The sequence below is a fragment of the Colias eurytheme genome, chromosome 12, assembly GCF_061535395.1.
Source record: "Colias eurytheme isolate Ceu_HAF_F1 chromosome 12, ilColEury1 Martin Lab GWU primary, whole genome shotgun sequence".
NCBI lineage: Eukaryota > Metazoa > Arthropoda > Insecta > Lepidoptera > Pieridae > Colias > Colias eurytheme.
In genome coordinates, this window is record NC_142991.1 from 2,931,952 (window position 1) to 2,950,658 (window position 18,707).

Sequence of the window (18,707 nt, forward strand, 5' to 3'; positions counted from 1 at the left end):
TTACACGTTACATTGGTGTGTTCACACGAGTTTCAACCTTATTTCATATATAATATTTGTTTTGATATAATTAATCACGTAAATCGAGACTTTAAATTAATCATTTAACAGTAAAGTCAGAAATGAAATTATGGAATATCCTTTTGAGATTTGGTGATCAATTATAAGAAGATATAAATCTCCCTTGACAGGAATACCGAAAAGGCAAAACAAATTCTTTGAAGGATCGTTATTTCAATTGAACATTGAGCTCGTAAATAAAATAGAAACCTGAATCCTTAACTCTTTCGTGACTACAAGGTCGTGTGTTCTAGCCGGTGTTCCCTTGACACACGGATTTAGGTTATTCACAAAGCGCCGCATAAAACTTTCATTTCGTTTGTCTGGACTAGATCTTAACAAGCGAAATATTTCAAAAAAAATCTCATGAAATTCTATGAAGCGTGTTTGTAAGAGTATAAGGGCGTTTACATACAGTTGAAACGCGTGTAAGCACACCGTAAACCATTCATAAATCTCAAATAATATACACATATTATACAACGCGTGTGCGTCCGTGCCTCACTCAACGGGTGACTCCACTAAATTATACAAATACACATAAATCAACAAGTCATGTACATTACAAGTATTGCGTCTCTATACAATATCATTACTCACTAATTGGTGTTTGGAACCGAATTTATAATTAACTTTTCCTATATTCCGGGGAGCGGCACGCGGCGCGCGAGTCCGATTGGAATTACATTCGTTAAAACGTTTTATAGGCACTTATCGTAAATTAATTTCGTCGCTAAAACCGTCTAGCCTTCTAACTTCGCTATAATCTCTAATCAAACTACTATATTTAAATGCGTATTGCACGAAGAAAGAAACAAAATGATGGTATATGTGAAAAATGAAGATAGAACGATTTTTTTTTAATTTTGTTTAGAGATTTAATCTAAGTATATTATCTAAATATTTTAGTTAAAATGTCAAAATTCGACTGCTAAGCAGCATTAGTTCCACCCAGTCCCGCTCCCCTCCCCGTTCGAAGTTAACGTCTCTAAAGCTCGTTACTACGCTACACTACGTATACTTTCCTAAACCTGCGCAATCACAACTCAAATGTTTTCTTTTACTATTTACTTATACTCAATCCATTGCAAAAAATAAATTATATAAAGAGTTTAAAACATGATAATTCTAAATGCTTTTTAATGCAATAAAAGTTCGATTCATTTGAAAAACAGTTAGAGCTCGCTCTATTGTTCGATACTGCAAATTAAAACACAATTGATAAATGACATAATAATTAAATTACTTATAAATTGCAAAGTAAAATGACCTTGTGAGCTTTCCAACGTTCTATTTACGAGAAACACACTAGAAATCGTATGAATACAAGAAATAAAAATGCATTCATGTTCTTTACATTCCTAGTTGCTACTAACGTAATCTCTTCGATATTGTCATTTCCCGGATTTTACTGCAAACAAATACTCAAACAGAAATAAATGAAGATCATTTTATTTTTCTAAATGCCAACTGAACATAAAAAAAAGCGATTAATCTCTTTATTCACACATACACTGAAGTTGTGATCGCGCCAACGGCTAAATGTTTCTAACCTTATCGTGGGGGACCTAAATTCACTAAACAGGTAAATTTTCCTAGTCATGCGACGGCACTCTCAATATATAACCTAACCCTCGATTTAGTAATTGTTTAATATCCCTATCAATACAGGACGGTCCCGCACTTAAATCTGAGATCTGACGCGATACTAATGACACACCGATTAGGTTTAACCCGAGATTAAACTAAGGTTTAAACGACACATTTCTTTTTTTATAATTCATGGATAAATGCTATTTTAAACCGAAGTTCTCAATTCGAAGAGAATGTATTTTTCTTGGTTTAAATAACTCTTAATCTGTGGTTAAACCTAATCGACGTGACTAACGCTAAATAGATTTCGGTTGACGTTCAATTCACACGGTATCACTGGAAGCAGTCCATCACTCGATATTCCGAAAGAAAGGCAATTTAAACGACGGTTAATAAAATAGTGCAACCTGGCTTATATATCTGCATTACGCCTACCGATGTTTTCAATAAAAGAAAATTTTATTTTTGATAATAATTTCGTAATAAAAAATAGTTTTTCATTTCGCACAGTTATGTAAATGATAAAAAAATATTTTTTAATCGATTAAAAGAGTTTTAGGTAATTTAAAAACTTCGATGGAGCACTGCATCCGATAGGCTTAATGTAGAGATATTCTTAAACAAACTATTGAGCACTTTGGAAGGAATGTGCAATTCATAAAGAATTTACGAAAGAGACGAAAAATAATTTTGCGTACAATTTATTCGTGAGTGCTCAAAGCGGATCTATCTCTCATAAGACTGCGTATCATCACTTACAATTGCTTATTAGATATAGATAAACATCTTCAAAATTTCTCCCAAAAATTATGAGCGTAATATATGATAATATATTATCCAGCATAAAAATTCTTTTAAAATAAATCGTCGCTCTCAGTTATAGATACAATACAATACATGGCACACTGCTCTGTTTATATAATACACTCGACACCTAACGATTACCTTGTCACCATAGAATAATTGAATCATATGGATGGATATTAGAAGCTTAACAAGCGCGACTGGCGGCGGACGAACGACGGGACAAACTAACAACACCGCGATATATCTTGCGAAATTATTCAAATCAAATATTAATTTAAAGTATAAAAAAACATACAATAAAGACCGTTTGAGTTTTGCGATGCAAGACAAAGACGGCAAATGTGATTATATCTCCATCTCTGTCTCACACTATCACCGTTAATAGACCAACGCAAATACAAAAAATCCATACATTTTGTGACATAAAAAATCTGAATACAAAAAAAATACAATTGAACAATAAATATATCGCAGAATCCTATATAGCCGAAACGCCGTCAGCATTGTACGCCGCCCACACGTAGGGGGGATATCACGAAAGGTTGGTCCACCGAAACAATTCAACCAGATTTCCGACCATTAGACTATAGGAATTGAAACGTACTAACTAATGAACGTGTCGCTTTTCGCATGTCGACGATATCAAGGAACAAAGATTCAACTAAAGGTCCGCATCGGTGGGCTCACTCCTCGGGGTGTAGGCACACGCCCTCCACTGTGAATATTGATACCTCTGTAACAAAAAAATACAATTAGTGTAAGGAATACAGTTATTCTAAACACACGAATTAAATAAGTACTAAAACTAAAGTAAATGTTAAAATATATTTCAATTATTAAAATGGTAAATTTAAGGAAAAATACATTAAAATAGGCGGGTATTGCGATAATAGAATCCAATTTTAAACACGTATGGGTAACCTTTACGATTTTTTTTATTTGGTATGTGAGAATTAAAATAATAAATCAATGCATACGATCTGTAGGTTCATGGATAAAGTAAAATTATATTTCGAGGCTATATCTGCAAATGCAGAACTTATTTGTCATCCATACATAAATGTTTTATGCAAATTTCCATACAAATGTCGCATGAATAAAATATATGTAGTCGAGTACCTATTGAAATGATTAGGTCACCGATTACAAGGGTTAAATGCGTTACTGAAATAAATCAGATAAAACTGTTGAGATTTATCTGTTTTTATTCACATACACGTGAATGTCGACGTAAATCACTTGAAATACGTATTTCAATAAATGAATAAGTCTATCTATAGCCTTTTTAAATAAATTGTGATGTAATAAGCCATAAAATGTGTATGAGGACCCGATATATTATGATTATACTGTAATACTTTTAAAATCAGTCCAATCGTTCTCATTACAGAAAGAAGATTACAGACATTGCAAAATTCATTAATTTCCTTAATTTTAAACCTAAGTATATGAAATACTACTTAACTAAATGTCTACCTAATTGCATAAGTCATTTTGTGTAAAGTAAGTATAATTTTCAATGTTAGCGCATTTCTCTAACTATATCCGATTCATATACAAATACTTAAGTCGGCATTCCGTTTGCCAAAACTGCGTTTACATTCATTTGGCACGGCTCACAAGAGATATAAGAATGTAGGCCACGGCTCCGCACGGGGAAACTTACGGAATAATGTTAAATATGAGAGTTTTGAGATGCACGTAAAGTTCACCAAGTTATCTCTAAAGTTGAGTGCATTTCAGCAGTGTAGTATGCAAAGTTACGAACACAATTTTATTTGGATAATAATGAGAACTTTGTTTTATTTCTGGCTTTTTTATATTGTGTTACGGAACCGGGAATATATCCACGACCAGTCTTTTTCGTATATTTTATTGTGCTATGACAACAATATTTATGATTGCAATTATGTACCAAAACAGTAACAATAATCAACAAAGGTGATGTTGTAATGAAATTTTCATAACTCCCAAAGTAACCCGAATATTTCAGCTTATTAGGCCACATGAAACTATGGGTAATAATTGCAATTCTGATATACCTTGTACTGCAGTTTGTAACGATCTATTAGGAGCAAGGAATGCAGTGTGGTTTGAGTTGTGAAACATCAATGTTCGCAGAATGCGGGCTATTGACTCTGTCAATAGAGCACGTGTCTTTGAGGACAACTTGATTGAATGCAATTTGAGAGATTCGTGTAGGATAGTGGTTGTAATAAATAATGACCAGATTTAGCCAAGTTCGGGCTTTGATTTTTGAAAAGATGAAGGTGTTAGAAGAATTTATACTCGTTTCAAATTATGGGGCAATAGAACTGGCAACTTAATTTTTATGAGAATTTTTGTGCATATGTGATTTTCGTTATATACTAAAGTACGGTGGTGTACTAGAACGTCTTGATGTAGGTCTTGTTACAGCGCAGCATTTTTACAATGAAAAGAAGTATAGTGATGCGATGCAGAGTATTCCCGTAAGCTACATCTATATTCTATACGGAGTCCGCTGCGTGCGCGCTGCTGTTCTAGAAAGTTCTGGAATGTTCTACAAGGTTCCTGTTACTGCGCAGCATTTTCGCTATGGACTGAAGTATGGTAATGCGCCGTAGAAGGTCTCCGCGAGCGGTGTCTAGATGGAAACTTGGGCGCGCGCGCGGCGTTCTTCTAGAATGTTCTAGAACCTTCTAGAAGGTTCGGGAAGGTCGGGAGACACGTACCGTCCGGCAGGTCGGCCAGGCGCGGCGGCAGCGCGGCGAAGTAGTCGTGGCGCATGGCGCGCGGCGCGGGCAGGCGGCGCGCCGGGTCGGGCTGCAGCAGCGCGGCGGCGAGGCGCTGCGCGTCGCGGCCCGCGTCCCGCACGCGCGGGAAGGCGGCGCCCAGCGGCCGCGCGGCGCACCAGCCCCAGCGCGCCGTGTGCGCGCGCAGCCCGGGCAGCCGCGACACGCCCGCCCAGCTCTCCTCCGTCGGCGTGCCCAGCACCTGCCAACACATAACATGTCAATTACATTGAACTCCCTACACTGCTAAAGGACGGCAAAGCTCTGGTATAGTTGTCGGCACGTAACTTGGCCACTTTTTAGCGTGGTGGGGGAAGCTTGCGCATATAAAAATGTACTAAAACTTGATGCGCAAACTTCCCCCACCACGCTACTTTATTGCCAAGAAGTCTGCCGGGCGCTATAACACCACCAATGTCACAATACGTATATAGATGACTAGCCGCGCCGCGCGGTTTCACCCGCGTGACTCCCCTCCTGTTGGTCTTAGCGTGATGATATATAACTTATAGACTTCCTCGATAAATGGGCTATCTAACAGCGAAATAATTTTTCAAATCGGACCAGTAATTCCTGAGATTAGCGCGTTCAAACAAACAAACAAACTCTTCAGCTTTATAATATTAGTATAGATGGTGACCATTTAGCATCAGGTGACCTACCTCTCTGCCATTAAACAATCCAACAAAGACCTCTATTTTCCATTCATTCCCAAGCATATCTTCAATTAATTCCCTCCCCCCTTATCAACTTTTGTCGATCCCAGAATAAAGTACCACTTGCCTATTTCCGTCTTACCGTACGAAATAAATTCCGTTGAAGTAAAAATCATCACCATCAAAAAGTAATTTTTAGATTTTTGAAACAATAATAACGAAATAACTCACCTTAAATATTTTATCGAGCTGGTCGTTGGTGTCCCTGACTCCGGGGAAGGTGGGCACACCGCAGAGCATCTCCACGAAGATGCAGCCCACACCCCACATGTCCAGCGACGTCGAGTACTCCGTGCTGCCCAGTAGTACATCTGTATACGAATTATTATTAGGGCCGATTTTTCAATGCTTGGATAAAACTTATCCGTCCAATAAAGTATTACACTATAATATTAAAATGTCACGTAAACTGTCAAATACGCGCAATTAGAATACGTTTTTAAAATGGTAGTTTTATACATAATTCGCCGAATAAGTTTTAACCAAGGATTGAAAAATCAGCCCTTAGCAAAAAAAATATTGGTCAATGTAAAAAAAAAAAATTGGTCAGATAAAAGCTGTGAAAAATACAACTCCTTAATTTATTTTTCTATTATGCTGTAAGTCAGCGTTTGAAGCAATATTTTTATTAACGCCCGCAAAAGTTCAAGATTTTAATTACTGCAAACAAAATCAAGTAAACTAATTTACATTTAAATATTACCAAGCACGGTTGCATATAATATGCAATTATAAATTTAAATTGAGCAAGTTTTCAATTAAAATTCAGTTTTCTAACAAGCGTCTTACCTGGTGGCCTGTACCATAACGTGACAACTTCGTGCGAGTACGTATGGCTGGGAACCGACTTCGCCCTGGCGAGACCAAAGTCTGCCAACTTGAGTTCTCCGTGCGAACTTATTAATAGGTTTTGAGGTTTCACATCCCTGCGGACGAAAAAGAATTTCAGCGTGGAACAAGGAATATATAAACACAATTTGAATAATGGATGGAAAATAATTTGGGGTACCTTAGGGACGATACCTGGGTCCTTCGTAATAAAATGTTTATGTAATTTTAAAAAAATACATACTTTTATTTGAATTTAGAGTGACATAGATTTAGAGTAATCAACTTATTAATATAATTAATAACATACCTGTGTAAAACTCTTCTTCGATGACAATACGACAAGCCTCGAAGTAATTGATACATAAACAGCCTAACATTGTGACGGTTGAGTCCACCGGGATGCCTCTCCATATATTGTGATAAATCCGTGTCCTAGAGTGAGGCATTAGTTTTATTAGTCAAGTAAACAAACAGCGAACAGTAACATTGTAATTATTTATTAAAAATCCACTGTTCAGGGCAATTCTAAAGTATTATTCTATCACAGAACTCACCACAAACTCGAACACGAACGTGAGCGTCTCCCTCGTGTGCACGATATCGTGTAACGTCACGATGTTAGCGTGTTTCAGTTCCTTGAGCAGCGACGCCTCGCGTATCGCCGTGAACGGCGCACCTTCCTCCTCCTGTAGCCTTATCTCCTTCAGCGCGACCACTTGTTGCGTTAAACTGTTATAGAGTAAGGACATCGATTGTGATACTTTGCTAGAAGTCATTTATCTCTATCTTTAAGTATCATAAAGGAAGATTATTATGTTCAGAGTATACAAGTTCTTTTGTTTACAATTCAATTATCGTGTGATTAATTATTTCATCAAGTCAAGTGTGTAATAATTAATTTATATCGAAATATTTACGCTTCAAATTGTTCGTTAAACTGGTTTCCACATTCCACTTTGAGTTGAGATAGTAATCTATCATAATTTAAACTTGAGGACGACAATTATAGAGATCTGACAAATGGAGTACAACGAACAATCCTAAAACATTACTTAGCTGCTTTAACGGTAAAAGCTGGCCATTACTCAACCTTAACAGATACTCAACTATTTTGAACTGCTTAATACAACCACTATAAAGCGTATATTTTATAGTAGTTTAAGCCGACGCTTACAAAGTGTTAAATTCAAATTTAGCTAACTTCGCACGAGGCATTAATTACTCGGTCTAAAGTATGCGTAAACTTATTCGAGACGAGCAAGTACGCTGTTGATGGAAAGTTGTCTGTGAAATAAGAAAAGGCGTCGGAAGTTTAAGAAAAAATCCCAACAACAATTTGAACATAATCTATTATATCCATGCTAAAATGTACGAGTCATTAAATATTTTCAAACCGATGAACGTCAGCGATTATCTCGTAAAAGTAACCCTTTTGAATGAGTGTCTCGAAATATACGACCCTGGTAATGAAACTTACTGAAAAGAGACGAGAATTACAATTTCGATTATACAAGAAATAATTATCACTCCATAATACATGTGGCAGGAAAGTTAGAAACACCGTGAATACCACAATTTGGCAAGCGGGACGAGTTGCGCGTCGACTTGGACAACAAGTTCCCGCAACATTTGCAAACTTGCTATAGTTTCGCCACATCGAATAGACGGGAACACTTGTATCGAATAAAATAATCATTGTGCTATTTAACGTAAACTTTGAGCTGGTAGTTGAGAAGTGGATATTTTATATTGGTTTGTTATTATTATTTACTAGCTGCTCCGCGCGGTTTCACCCCCGTGGCTCAACTCCTGTTGCCCGTAGCGTGATGAAATATAGCCTATAACCTTCCTCGATAAATGGGCTATCTAACACCGAAAGAATTTTTCAAATCGGACCAGTAGTTTCCGAGATTAGTGCGTTCAAACAAACAAACAAACAAACTCTTCAGCTTTATAATATTAGTATAGATTTTTTTGACTTTTAGAAAGAAAAGGCTTGAGCGCTTGTAATTTATTCACAAATGTGGAAGTGTGTTAATGAATAATTATAATAGCTTTGTATCGCTGAATTAATAGAGTGCTCTAAGGTCGAAAAATTTGTATGGTTTAATTGCATTGCAATTTGTCCACGATTAAATATTGAATTGAATATTATATTTTCAAGCGACTTTTACAAGGAACGTGCATACCTACCTACCTACCTACCTGCCTTCTTGTCAAAAGCACGAAAAAGTAAATTTAAAAGTTGACTGCGCAAAGTTTTAAAAGTCAAATAGGAAACACTGAAGCAGGTTGGAAATCCTCTGTATATTTGAGAAGTTTGCATTAAAGCGAAACGTTGACGCGAAGTAGGCTAAGAGCCTGTTTTACATATTGAGTGTAGCCAAGGCTCTTCCGAAAGACATCATCGCCGGCCTCAAGTTTTTATTCAGTGCTTTATGAAATAAATTGCCTTGTTTATGAGACTATTTAAATAATTCGTGTACGCCCAAGTATATATTATATATATAGTATATATTTTTGTACAAACAAATTTTATTTTTACACAATAAAGCTTTTCTACGAAGTAACTTTCGAGTATAAGGCGTTACATGAGCGGCCTGTGACTGGAGATCTGACCTGCCTTGTGGTATCGGGCAGGATTATATCATGTGTATTGTAAGCGCAATAATAATTACTGTTTCAGTCAACGCTATCTATTTCACGATAGTAATCAACTACATCAAAGGACCGCACGATACAAGGAAATCAGTAACTTGATTAATATGCATATTGTATATTACTCTACACATTTAACTGAAACTAATTCCAGAACATCTCTAAACACAAAAACAATCATATAAAACTAAAATCGTCACCACCTAAAACGTTCTACGTTTTATAATGCAGGATGGACCAACAAAAACTGCAGGATGATATAAATCGAGTATCTCTCTGGTGTAAGAATAACCTAATGCAACTGAATGGAAGTAAATGTAATTTTATAAAACTTTCCAGAAAACATGTTAGATTCAAAACAACTTATAAAATTGATGATATTGCTATTAATCAAAAGTACAATCTTAAAGACTTAGGTATTACATTGGATGAAGAATGCATATTTGATACACATATAGATCTGGTGGTTCGCAAAAGTTTTAAAATGCTAGGTTTTATTTTTCGTAATACACAGGATTTTAATTCTACTCTCGCTATGAAAATACTTTATAATTCTCTCGTAAGGTCCTTGACCTTGAATACAATTCAGTTGTCTGGTGTCCTTACTATAAAAAATATATTACTCGTATTGAATCAGTACAGAAAAAATTTATTAATAGATTAAGTTATATCACCAAAAACAATATTCTGACAAATTATAGCGAAAAGCTAAACTTTTTTAAAATGGAGTCTTTGGAATCGCGCAGAAGCGCGTCACAGCTAATATGCCTACATAAATTATTAAACAATGAGATAGACTGTCCATCACTGTTGTCGCAAATTGGTTTCTCGGTGCCTATCTATAATTGTCGGCTAAGTACTTTTTGCCCTATGTACACAAAATTTTCAAAAAATAAATATGGTTCGAACTCCCCGTTACAACTTATTTTAAAATTATATAATAGAATATTTGCAGTTGATCATAACACAGATATTTATTTTTCAAAACTAAGCTCGTTCAAAAAGCATATTGTTAAAACATTAAACAAATTGTAATTTAAGTTTTTACTTTTTGGTTTCAATTTAGATATAATTTAATTTTTATGAAAAATTGTTAAAGCAGTGCCTACCTGTAATTTAGATACGTAAATACTAATGTTTATTTTAAGTAAATATTGAATTGTTTGAACAAAAAATTATGTATCTAGTTGGTAAGCCTTTTTTAAATAAATAAATAATATATATGTACTAGGATTTGGACTCACTTGCTATAACCCTTATAAACAGTAGCGTACGACCCTTCGCCGAGTTGCTCCAGTTTTATATACGCCTCCGATTTCCCGAACGGAGAGTCACCCTGCGGACAAAAAACACCATTTATCACATGTACCTACTTGCTAATCCGCAAATTTACGGCGCCAGCTTTGAATATATTTACTACAATGCAATGAAATTCATTTTGCGAAAACATTCAGTGTTGATCTTGTTGGGCTTGTGTTGATTGTAAATATTTAAAGTCGTGTGGATGAAATATCTATTACCTTACGTTTATTATGTTCTATATTTGTATATATATAATTAAATAAAAATTTTCTTTATTAAGTATGAGTTTTTTTTTTCAATAACATAAGTTTTGTCAAAAAAAAAATTACGTAACATTTATCGCTCGATACATAAAGTATCTATAGGGATGAAAATATGAGGAACGAAAGTTTATTAGAAAAAGAAAACTTAATAGAAAATTGAATGAATAGTAAACTTTGGCAATATCGCAAAATCTTTTCGTATAAGTTGAATTTCATATCAACGAACGTCTACTCCATACATCCACAGAAAGTAGGTCTTTAAATATTATCTTGAAACATGGTTGGGATTTGTAAGAGATTACAAGATTATGGTTTACAATTTACATAGATTACATACTATCATATAAATAAATAAATAAATACTACATATTATGTAGTTATATTACTAGGTAGATAAAAAATACCTAGGGCTAGTAATTTATCAGGCCACAGATTTTTGCGTGCAAATTTCTAACGAAACACTATTAATCCTGTTTTTTAAACTTACAACATACTTTGCTATTTTTTTCACTTTGATACAAATCTGTACACGACCATTCAAGCGTGTCATATAAAAAAATATGTAACTTTCCTGTAATGGACATATTACCAATTCAATTTGTACGATAAAATAAATTGAATACAGCAACGCCGGAATTTACAATATATCAATGGTAATGATTTAATTAATTAACGAAACGTTTGTAGAGCTTGTTTAAAATGGTAATTAATTTACATTTAATAGTACAAAACATTCAATGTTTACGGAGCAATACGTTTCAAAGGTTTTTGTATTGACGATTTTATGTGTTCATTAATTATTCGTGTGCTAATAAAAGTGGAGTAATGAATAAGACCACACGCGAGTGACATATCGTTCCTTTTCGTTTCCCTAATTAATGACATCGACGAATAAAAAGTAAAATTAACTTCGCAAGTCAGTATTTATGGGAGAGCCACTTAAATGTTAGTGGGCCTGGAATAATATATATATTTAGGTGAAGTGAAAGACAGCTATCTATATATATATCTATATCAGCTATTTTTTTTGTCGTATAAGGTTATAATGACAACCATTGCGAAAAAACAATGGCATTTAATAATTAATTATTTCAAAAAATTCAAAAATTAAAATTCAAAATTATTTATTTCTTTCCTTTACATTAGGTCTTAAACAAATTTGTGATTGGAACACTCCTAGTAAGCAAATAAAATGCTTGTGTCAGGAGGTTCCGCTCTTCCTTAACACTATTACAGAAACAGAAATAAAATATTTATAATTATTGATAAGGATTATATTATAATTGACTTATTAATCATTTCCCAAGCTACATAGGTAGGTAATTATATTGTCGGGAGATTAAATTAGACGTAGCTATAGATCGTAGTTTACGGTATCTGTCACATATCTCAAGCTTGCTCCGCTTTGATTCAACACACTACCATAAAACAACAAACGATAACTTAACATTCCCGGGCTTATAGCCCATAGCCCAAACACAGCGTGTGATAATCTTCGTAAACGTCGGGAATAGCACGCGTGCGTGTGACAGATTGAAGACGGATGGAAACCCGTTGCGTTTCCGACATTCTCTCGTATTTCCTAAATAGAGTAATTAATGAAGCTATATACAAATGCGGCTTCATTATTCGGAACGGTTATTGTTTACTCGGATGACGGAACGTTCGCTTAATGTTTTACGAAGCTAGAGCTAGTTACTTATAATTAATTAGGTATAATTTATACCAATTTTGTGGCGCGACATCGTGTATCAAATTAATAAAGACCTCGCGTTATTTATGCAGATGAATAATATATTTTGGGCGATCTACATAATTGTTTAGATTTAGAGCATTTTTAATGATTAATTTTGTAAAAATTAATGAGATTTTTGTCCACCCACACATAAAACGATATCTATTATTAAATGCTCTGAAAACTATATTAAAAATAAGTTTACGTGAGCGAACTAACACTTGCCTTGCATATTTTTACAGGAACCACATTACGTACAAAAAAAGACGGCCGCGTATATAATAAACTATGAAAACATTATACAAGTTCGTACATTATCTTTTCTAATCTCGCATGTTTACATTACGCGATTAGGCACTAAATTAGCCAAAACCAACATTCCGTGTACACATTATATCATACGTATAACATAAAATAGAAGTTCTAGCGCCGTTTCGCTATCTCCTCTCCGAGCTTGACTAAATATTTGACGTGATTAATGTTACGTACGGAATACGGTTCACATGCCGGCCCCAGTTCCGTGTAGTTTATTTTAAAGTCTTAAATTTATAAGCTCAGGTATTTGAATGTTTATTATGGAAAAGTATGCGCGCTCCGCACGGAATGTCGGCTGATTGAACTCGTGACGTAAATCTGTTCGGGGATTTCATTGCTATCTTCATCTGTAATCTGATATAACTAATTGACTTGTCAATGTTTATACAATTAACTATATTTACTTATTTGCTTTACGGTATCGTAAAAAGTGAGTAAATGTAATAAAATGGGTCTTATAGTACTAGACATAATGCAACTAATAAAATATCACAGCATTAAAACTAAACAGAAAATTGCAATAAAACTGTAACAAGAGAAAATGCGTATCGCAACACTCGACTACACAGTACATACATATAGGTGCATTTATGCTAAAATATGTAACTTTATTCGCAGTGAAATTCAATAGTTGCAAACAGATTAAGTGAATGTAAAACAGTAACATTCAAGTGAGCACTTCCCATGAGAATGGGAACAGTGTCACCGTGAACGTTAAATGTGACCGTAATATTATATATCCATGACATATGATAATTTATATTAAACATTATTTCATGTAATAACGCTAACGTTCTATATTGGATTAGGGATCCCTTAATGTCATTTACTTGATACGTAATTCACGCATTGTGGCTTAAATTAATACAGGTGTGACATTGAGGAAAATTTTTCAGAATATTTCGGTTCGCCCGGGCAGTGCGGTGAATAAACTTTTATCTGTTTCATATATTTTGAAATGAAAGTGAAAAACAATTTTTTATCCCATAAGAAATTATAATATTCCTTTTATTGTAGGTACCTACTCCTTTTTCCAATCAAAGATATATTAGAAGAGGAGAAAGGAAGTAGCGGTTAAGATTACAAATGAATCCATGTTTCTACAGATTGTTGAATTTACACTTCTTGTTTAACAAGAACAACTTATACTTTACGGGAGTAAAGAATTATGATCATACAATAGTAGCCACTGAAAGTGATAAAGGTAGAAATAACGTCAATAGTAGACGACACCTACACATTCACAGAAATCTCAACTAAATAAACTTATTAAACTATGCTAATACATCCTCACATATAGGGCATGCACCCGGGTTTACCCGGTTCCGAAAAACCCGGGTAAACCCGGGTTTTTTGATGATCTTGAGAACCGGGTCTGAATAGTACGAAACCCGGTTCTCCCGGTTCCGACCAAAATATTAAAATATAAAGTATTATTTATATTTTGCTGCATTATTTTAACAAATTTATTGTATCTGGCAACGTCAGACTCACGTGCATCGCGAATTTTCGTGCCACGCCTCAAACGTGGTTCCAAAGAGTACTATAATAATACGGCGTGGCTCCGATTGGTTGTCTAACCTTAGATGCTATAAGTTTCCTACGGTTGTATTACCAAAAAAAAATTAGGCTTCGAAAATGACAAAAATTAGGCTACAGATATTATATTTTTATTAGATTTCTCGTGAATTTGAAAAGCTGTTAATTTTACTGATTCATATTTAATGATCCAGTCATGTTTTTGTTTTTGGTATCAAGCTGAAATTTATATCGAATACTCAAGTCTTCGGTCCCTTTTATGTGAAAAAGTCGAACTCACAAGCCAACGCATCAAAAGATACAGCCGTAAATGCTGAAAATTTTCGAAAATTTCGGCATTCGCATGGGACTCAAAACCTACAGCTGGGTTTACTTTTCATGTTTTTATGTGATATTATGATAACAAGAGCGCCGAGACAACCGTCAAAACGCTAAGGAATAGAATACGCTATCGATACAAATTGACATAAGCGTATGATGTTTTGCCTAAGGATTCGGTCACACTACCAACGACGACGACGACCACGAACAAAATTTTCATCCAGTCGAAATTAAATAAATTGTGCAAAACACAATTAAAAAAAATTTTTTCGAGATCAATGGATAAAAAAATAGATTTTTCGTAGAAACGGTAGCTCCTAGAAAAAAATGTATTTAACCTTTTTTATAGATAATTTTATGATGTAAAATTTTGGTTCCAGGTGATTGTGTGATAAACTTACCGTCTCGGCGAAAATCGCCAAAAATTTTTTTATTAATTGACCTCGAATTAATTTTTTTCCGAGTAACTACCGTAATGACGGGAGATTTAAATATTTTATTTTGAATAAATTTTGGCAAGATTTGAATTTTGGTCGTGGTCGTCATCGTCGTTGGTAGTGTGACCGAACCATTACCAAAATATCATGAGCTTAATGCTTATGTCAATAATTAGCGTTAGCAATTTCTATTCCTCGGCGATACTGACGTTTGACTAAGGGCCAAGGTACTTTTATAAGACTGATAAATAAAGAGAAGTATTGAAATTTTGTTTCTTTATTAATTTCATAAAATAAGACACAAGCCGCGTAAAATAATGGCCTATCAGGTACTTTTATAGTTACTTTTGTTTAATTTCGTATTTTTTCCGAAGTATTATAAAAGAACCGGGTAACCCGGTTCTACCCGGTTCTGAGCTCGATTTGGAACCGGGTTTCAAAAACTTGGAACCGGATCCGGTTCTGCATGCCCTACTCACATACGCTAGAAGGACTCCAATAACTAACACGTCCGCACGACATATGAGCGATCTATCAAAGTCTCCGAAAGCTGTTCTCGTCGAGTGTATCTCAGATCCACATTACTCCTTTGGCCCTCGGGGGGTTACGAATAACTGCCCTCCCGTTCAATGACCCACATAGCTTGAGATTAACGCTATAGCGCAAATGTCACTTATTTTTTTCATGCATAAATCTGATCTTAAAAGATGTAATTATGTAAAATTTTTGTTTCGTTTTTGCAAAGAGCAATTATCAATTTTATTGGAATTCCACAAGAGAAATAAAGGAATTGGTGATAATTTTTTTTTAATGTGGCGACATCATTTTTTCATATTTTTTATTTATCATAAATGACATTAAGATCACGATATGGCACAATCCTTACTTTAATTCTTCACCAAAAGGCTTTGTATCGTCGAATAAAGATCTTCACTTACCCCAAAGGCACTAAATCGCTTGGTGCGTCTATTTGAGTTCTCGTGTGGCCCCAGAAACGCCTCCGACTTGGGCCTGGGCGGTCGCTTCGGCCTCATGACGACCCTCGCGTCCTCCCTAGCTCCCTCGTCCAACAACTTCGAGTCTGACGATACGGACAGCTGTCTCCTGACACGATATTCACCGTTTCCACCGCCACTCCAGTCTACAAATACAAGAATTGAACATTTAAATAATCTTCAATGTACTACGTAATACTTAAATGTAAGAAATTATTTCTGTAGAACATGAAAATTCCCGCAGAGCATCCGTTGTAGAATTGGAAATCCTGTCATAATCTCCGCCCCCGTGGAATTAATTCAAAGCAAAATAAAGGAGGCGTCAAATCGGCGGCGTCGAAAGGAGCTATTTTTCTCTTGATGTCAATATTTCCGCATTGAGGGGCACTCTGGAAACGCGTTAGCGTCACAAAAGGACGACATTGACGCGTAAACACGAAACGAATAAATCATCGATAGACAGCAAAATCGAGTGAACTGAACAAATCGATTATCGAGACAATCGATCACGTCAGATAAAAAGTGGAAAGGAAAAGTGGGCGAGAGATATTTTGATTTAAACTCGACGTGTCTTATCGACGTAATAAATTTGAAAAAATCGAAGTGGGCTATTAATATTAATTCGCGGTTCTTAAAGTCGAGAACGCTTTATAGTCGGCACTCAAGAACGAATACCTCAGAGCGAAGTTGGCGAAGGCCGACTATTCAATTCGTATTCCGGCTAGAAGTTCGCTTTAAAATATTCAACTTCAATAGGAACTCATTAACAAGCGGCTTTTATAAAATTCACCGTATTGCGCGTGTTGTAGCGGGGAATGTAAATAGAAATGACAATTTAGCGTGCACTGAACACCTATTCGGTAACAGAAGTGGGTCACGGGGGTAGCAAGGCCCGGCGCCGGGCGCGGTCCCACAATTCCCGATACGCGCCTTGAATTCGGGAGCAGCGACACTTTTATTGGATGTATTATGGCCATTTCCAAACCACTCGGACGTAAAGTCACCTTACTTTTTGCGTATTTTTATGCGACACTTTTGCATATTGTTTCTCATATTCAAATGCTATTTATGTATTAACATATAAACGACCAGAAACAGGTAGGCCTCTTTTTAAATAGCTTTTGTTCATTTATGTCCTAAGTAAAATATGCTTATAGATAAATATTTATAAATGACATTTTACATTTAAAAGAATACATAGAATTTAGGACTTCATGGTCTCTGCTTTATCAAGATTTTTCATCGCTGCGATCGATAGTCCAACGACAACGAGGTAAACACCTCTAAGTTCTGCCACTAAGGCTTATACCACAGATTAAAGAATAGTTACTTCGTAACTTATACTCCGAGTCAATTTTAATCTAAGCCGGGGCGTTATTAAAAATTTACTATCACATTCCTGCTACAGAGTATTGCGTCGTGAAATATTCATAAAACATTTTACGAACATGTCATATCCCGCAAAACCGAATAAAAATGTTTATCGAGCTTTTAAGCTCCCGTCAATTTCACCCCGCATTTTAATTTCACCTGACATCTTCGTAATTAAAATGGACACATGAATAACGAGCGTTTGTCCTTCGAAAACAATAACGGTTTGGGAACTTTTGTATCGACGCGTTAGCGTTAGTACTTTTATATGCATAGTTTGATGTATACTGTAAACAATGTTTTGTTATTTCGTGAATAAACTGCAAATAAAAAACTTTTAGGTTCTACATACATATTAATATATTATAATTTGATACTAATCCAATATGGGGTATTATATATTCAAGTTAAAATAAAAACAGAATCAGAAATCGTACGAAAATTTCGCTTCCAATTGCAGTGTAAATTTCACACCTAGCCCAATTTCACTAATTATGAATTTCGAATTGAATGAGCTTCACAAACTTACAGCAAGTCGTACAACATACACAATCTAGGTGAACATAGAGAAATATACTTGTAACTTAATCAGAGACGAAGATGAATATTTAACCGCTTAATTCAATTAAATATTAACTTAATATGAAGTGTGCACTCGTGTGAAGTGGCTACTATTAATTTTATGATAGATTGTAAATTCTACATGGAGATATGAATCAAATATAAGTTATATATTAGTAGCTTATATATCAGCTTAGTGTAGGCCATTGTCGTTCGTGGCTTTAGATCCCCTGGAGACTAATAAAAAAAGGTCTGGCAGGGCACAGACGGTCATGTTTGCCCCACATTCCATAAATAAAACAAATTGTCTCAATTATTATTCCTTAAAAAATCATGGATATGAGGATAATTACGAATAAAATTACTTTAAAATTGTTATGACAGGACACATCTTTAACAACCTGAAATCAATGTCCAAACGAAAACAAA

General features: G+C 35.1%; 1 protein-coding gene across 2 annotated transcripts in view; it reads right to left on the minus strand.

The window, feature by feature from the left end:
* Positions 1-2,764: 2,764 nt before the first annotated feature.
* Positions 2,765-18,707, minus strand: part of Eip63E (cyclin dependent kinase Eip63E) — a 77,564-nt gene continuing 61,621 nt past the window's right edge. For both annotated transcript variants that reach the window (XM_090108206.1, XM_090108208.1), the window contains exons 4-11: positions 16,290-16,492; positions 10,684-10,775; positions 7,336-7,510; positions 7,089-7,213; positions 6,740-6,876; positions 6,122-6,261; positions 5,175-5,436; positions 2,765-3,193 (exon numbers count right to left, since the gene is read on the minus strand). In XM_090108206.1, coding sequence (XP_089964332.1) covers positions 3,144-3,193; positions 5,175-5,436; positions 6,122-6,261; positions 6,740-6,876; positions 7,089-7,213; positions 7,336-7,510; positions 10,684-10,775; positions 16,290-16,492 — 1,184 coding nt within the window. In that variant the 3' untranslated portion in view covers positions 2,765-3,143. The remainder of the gene's footprint in view (positions 3,194-5,174; positions 5,437-6,121; positions 6,262-6,739; positions 6,877-7,088; positions 7,214-7,335; positions 7,511-10,683; positions 10,776-16,289; positions 16,493-18,707) is intronic.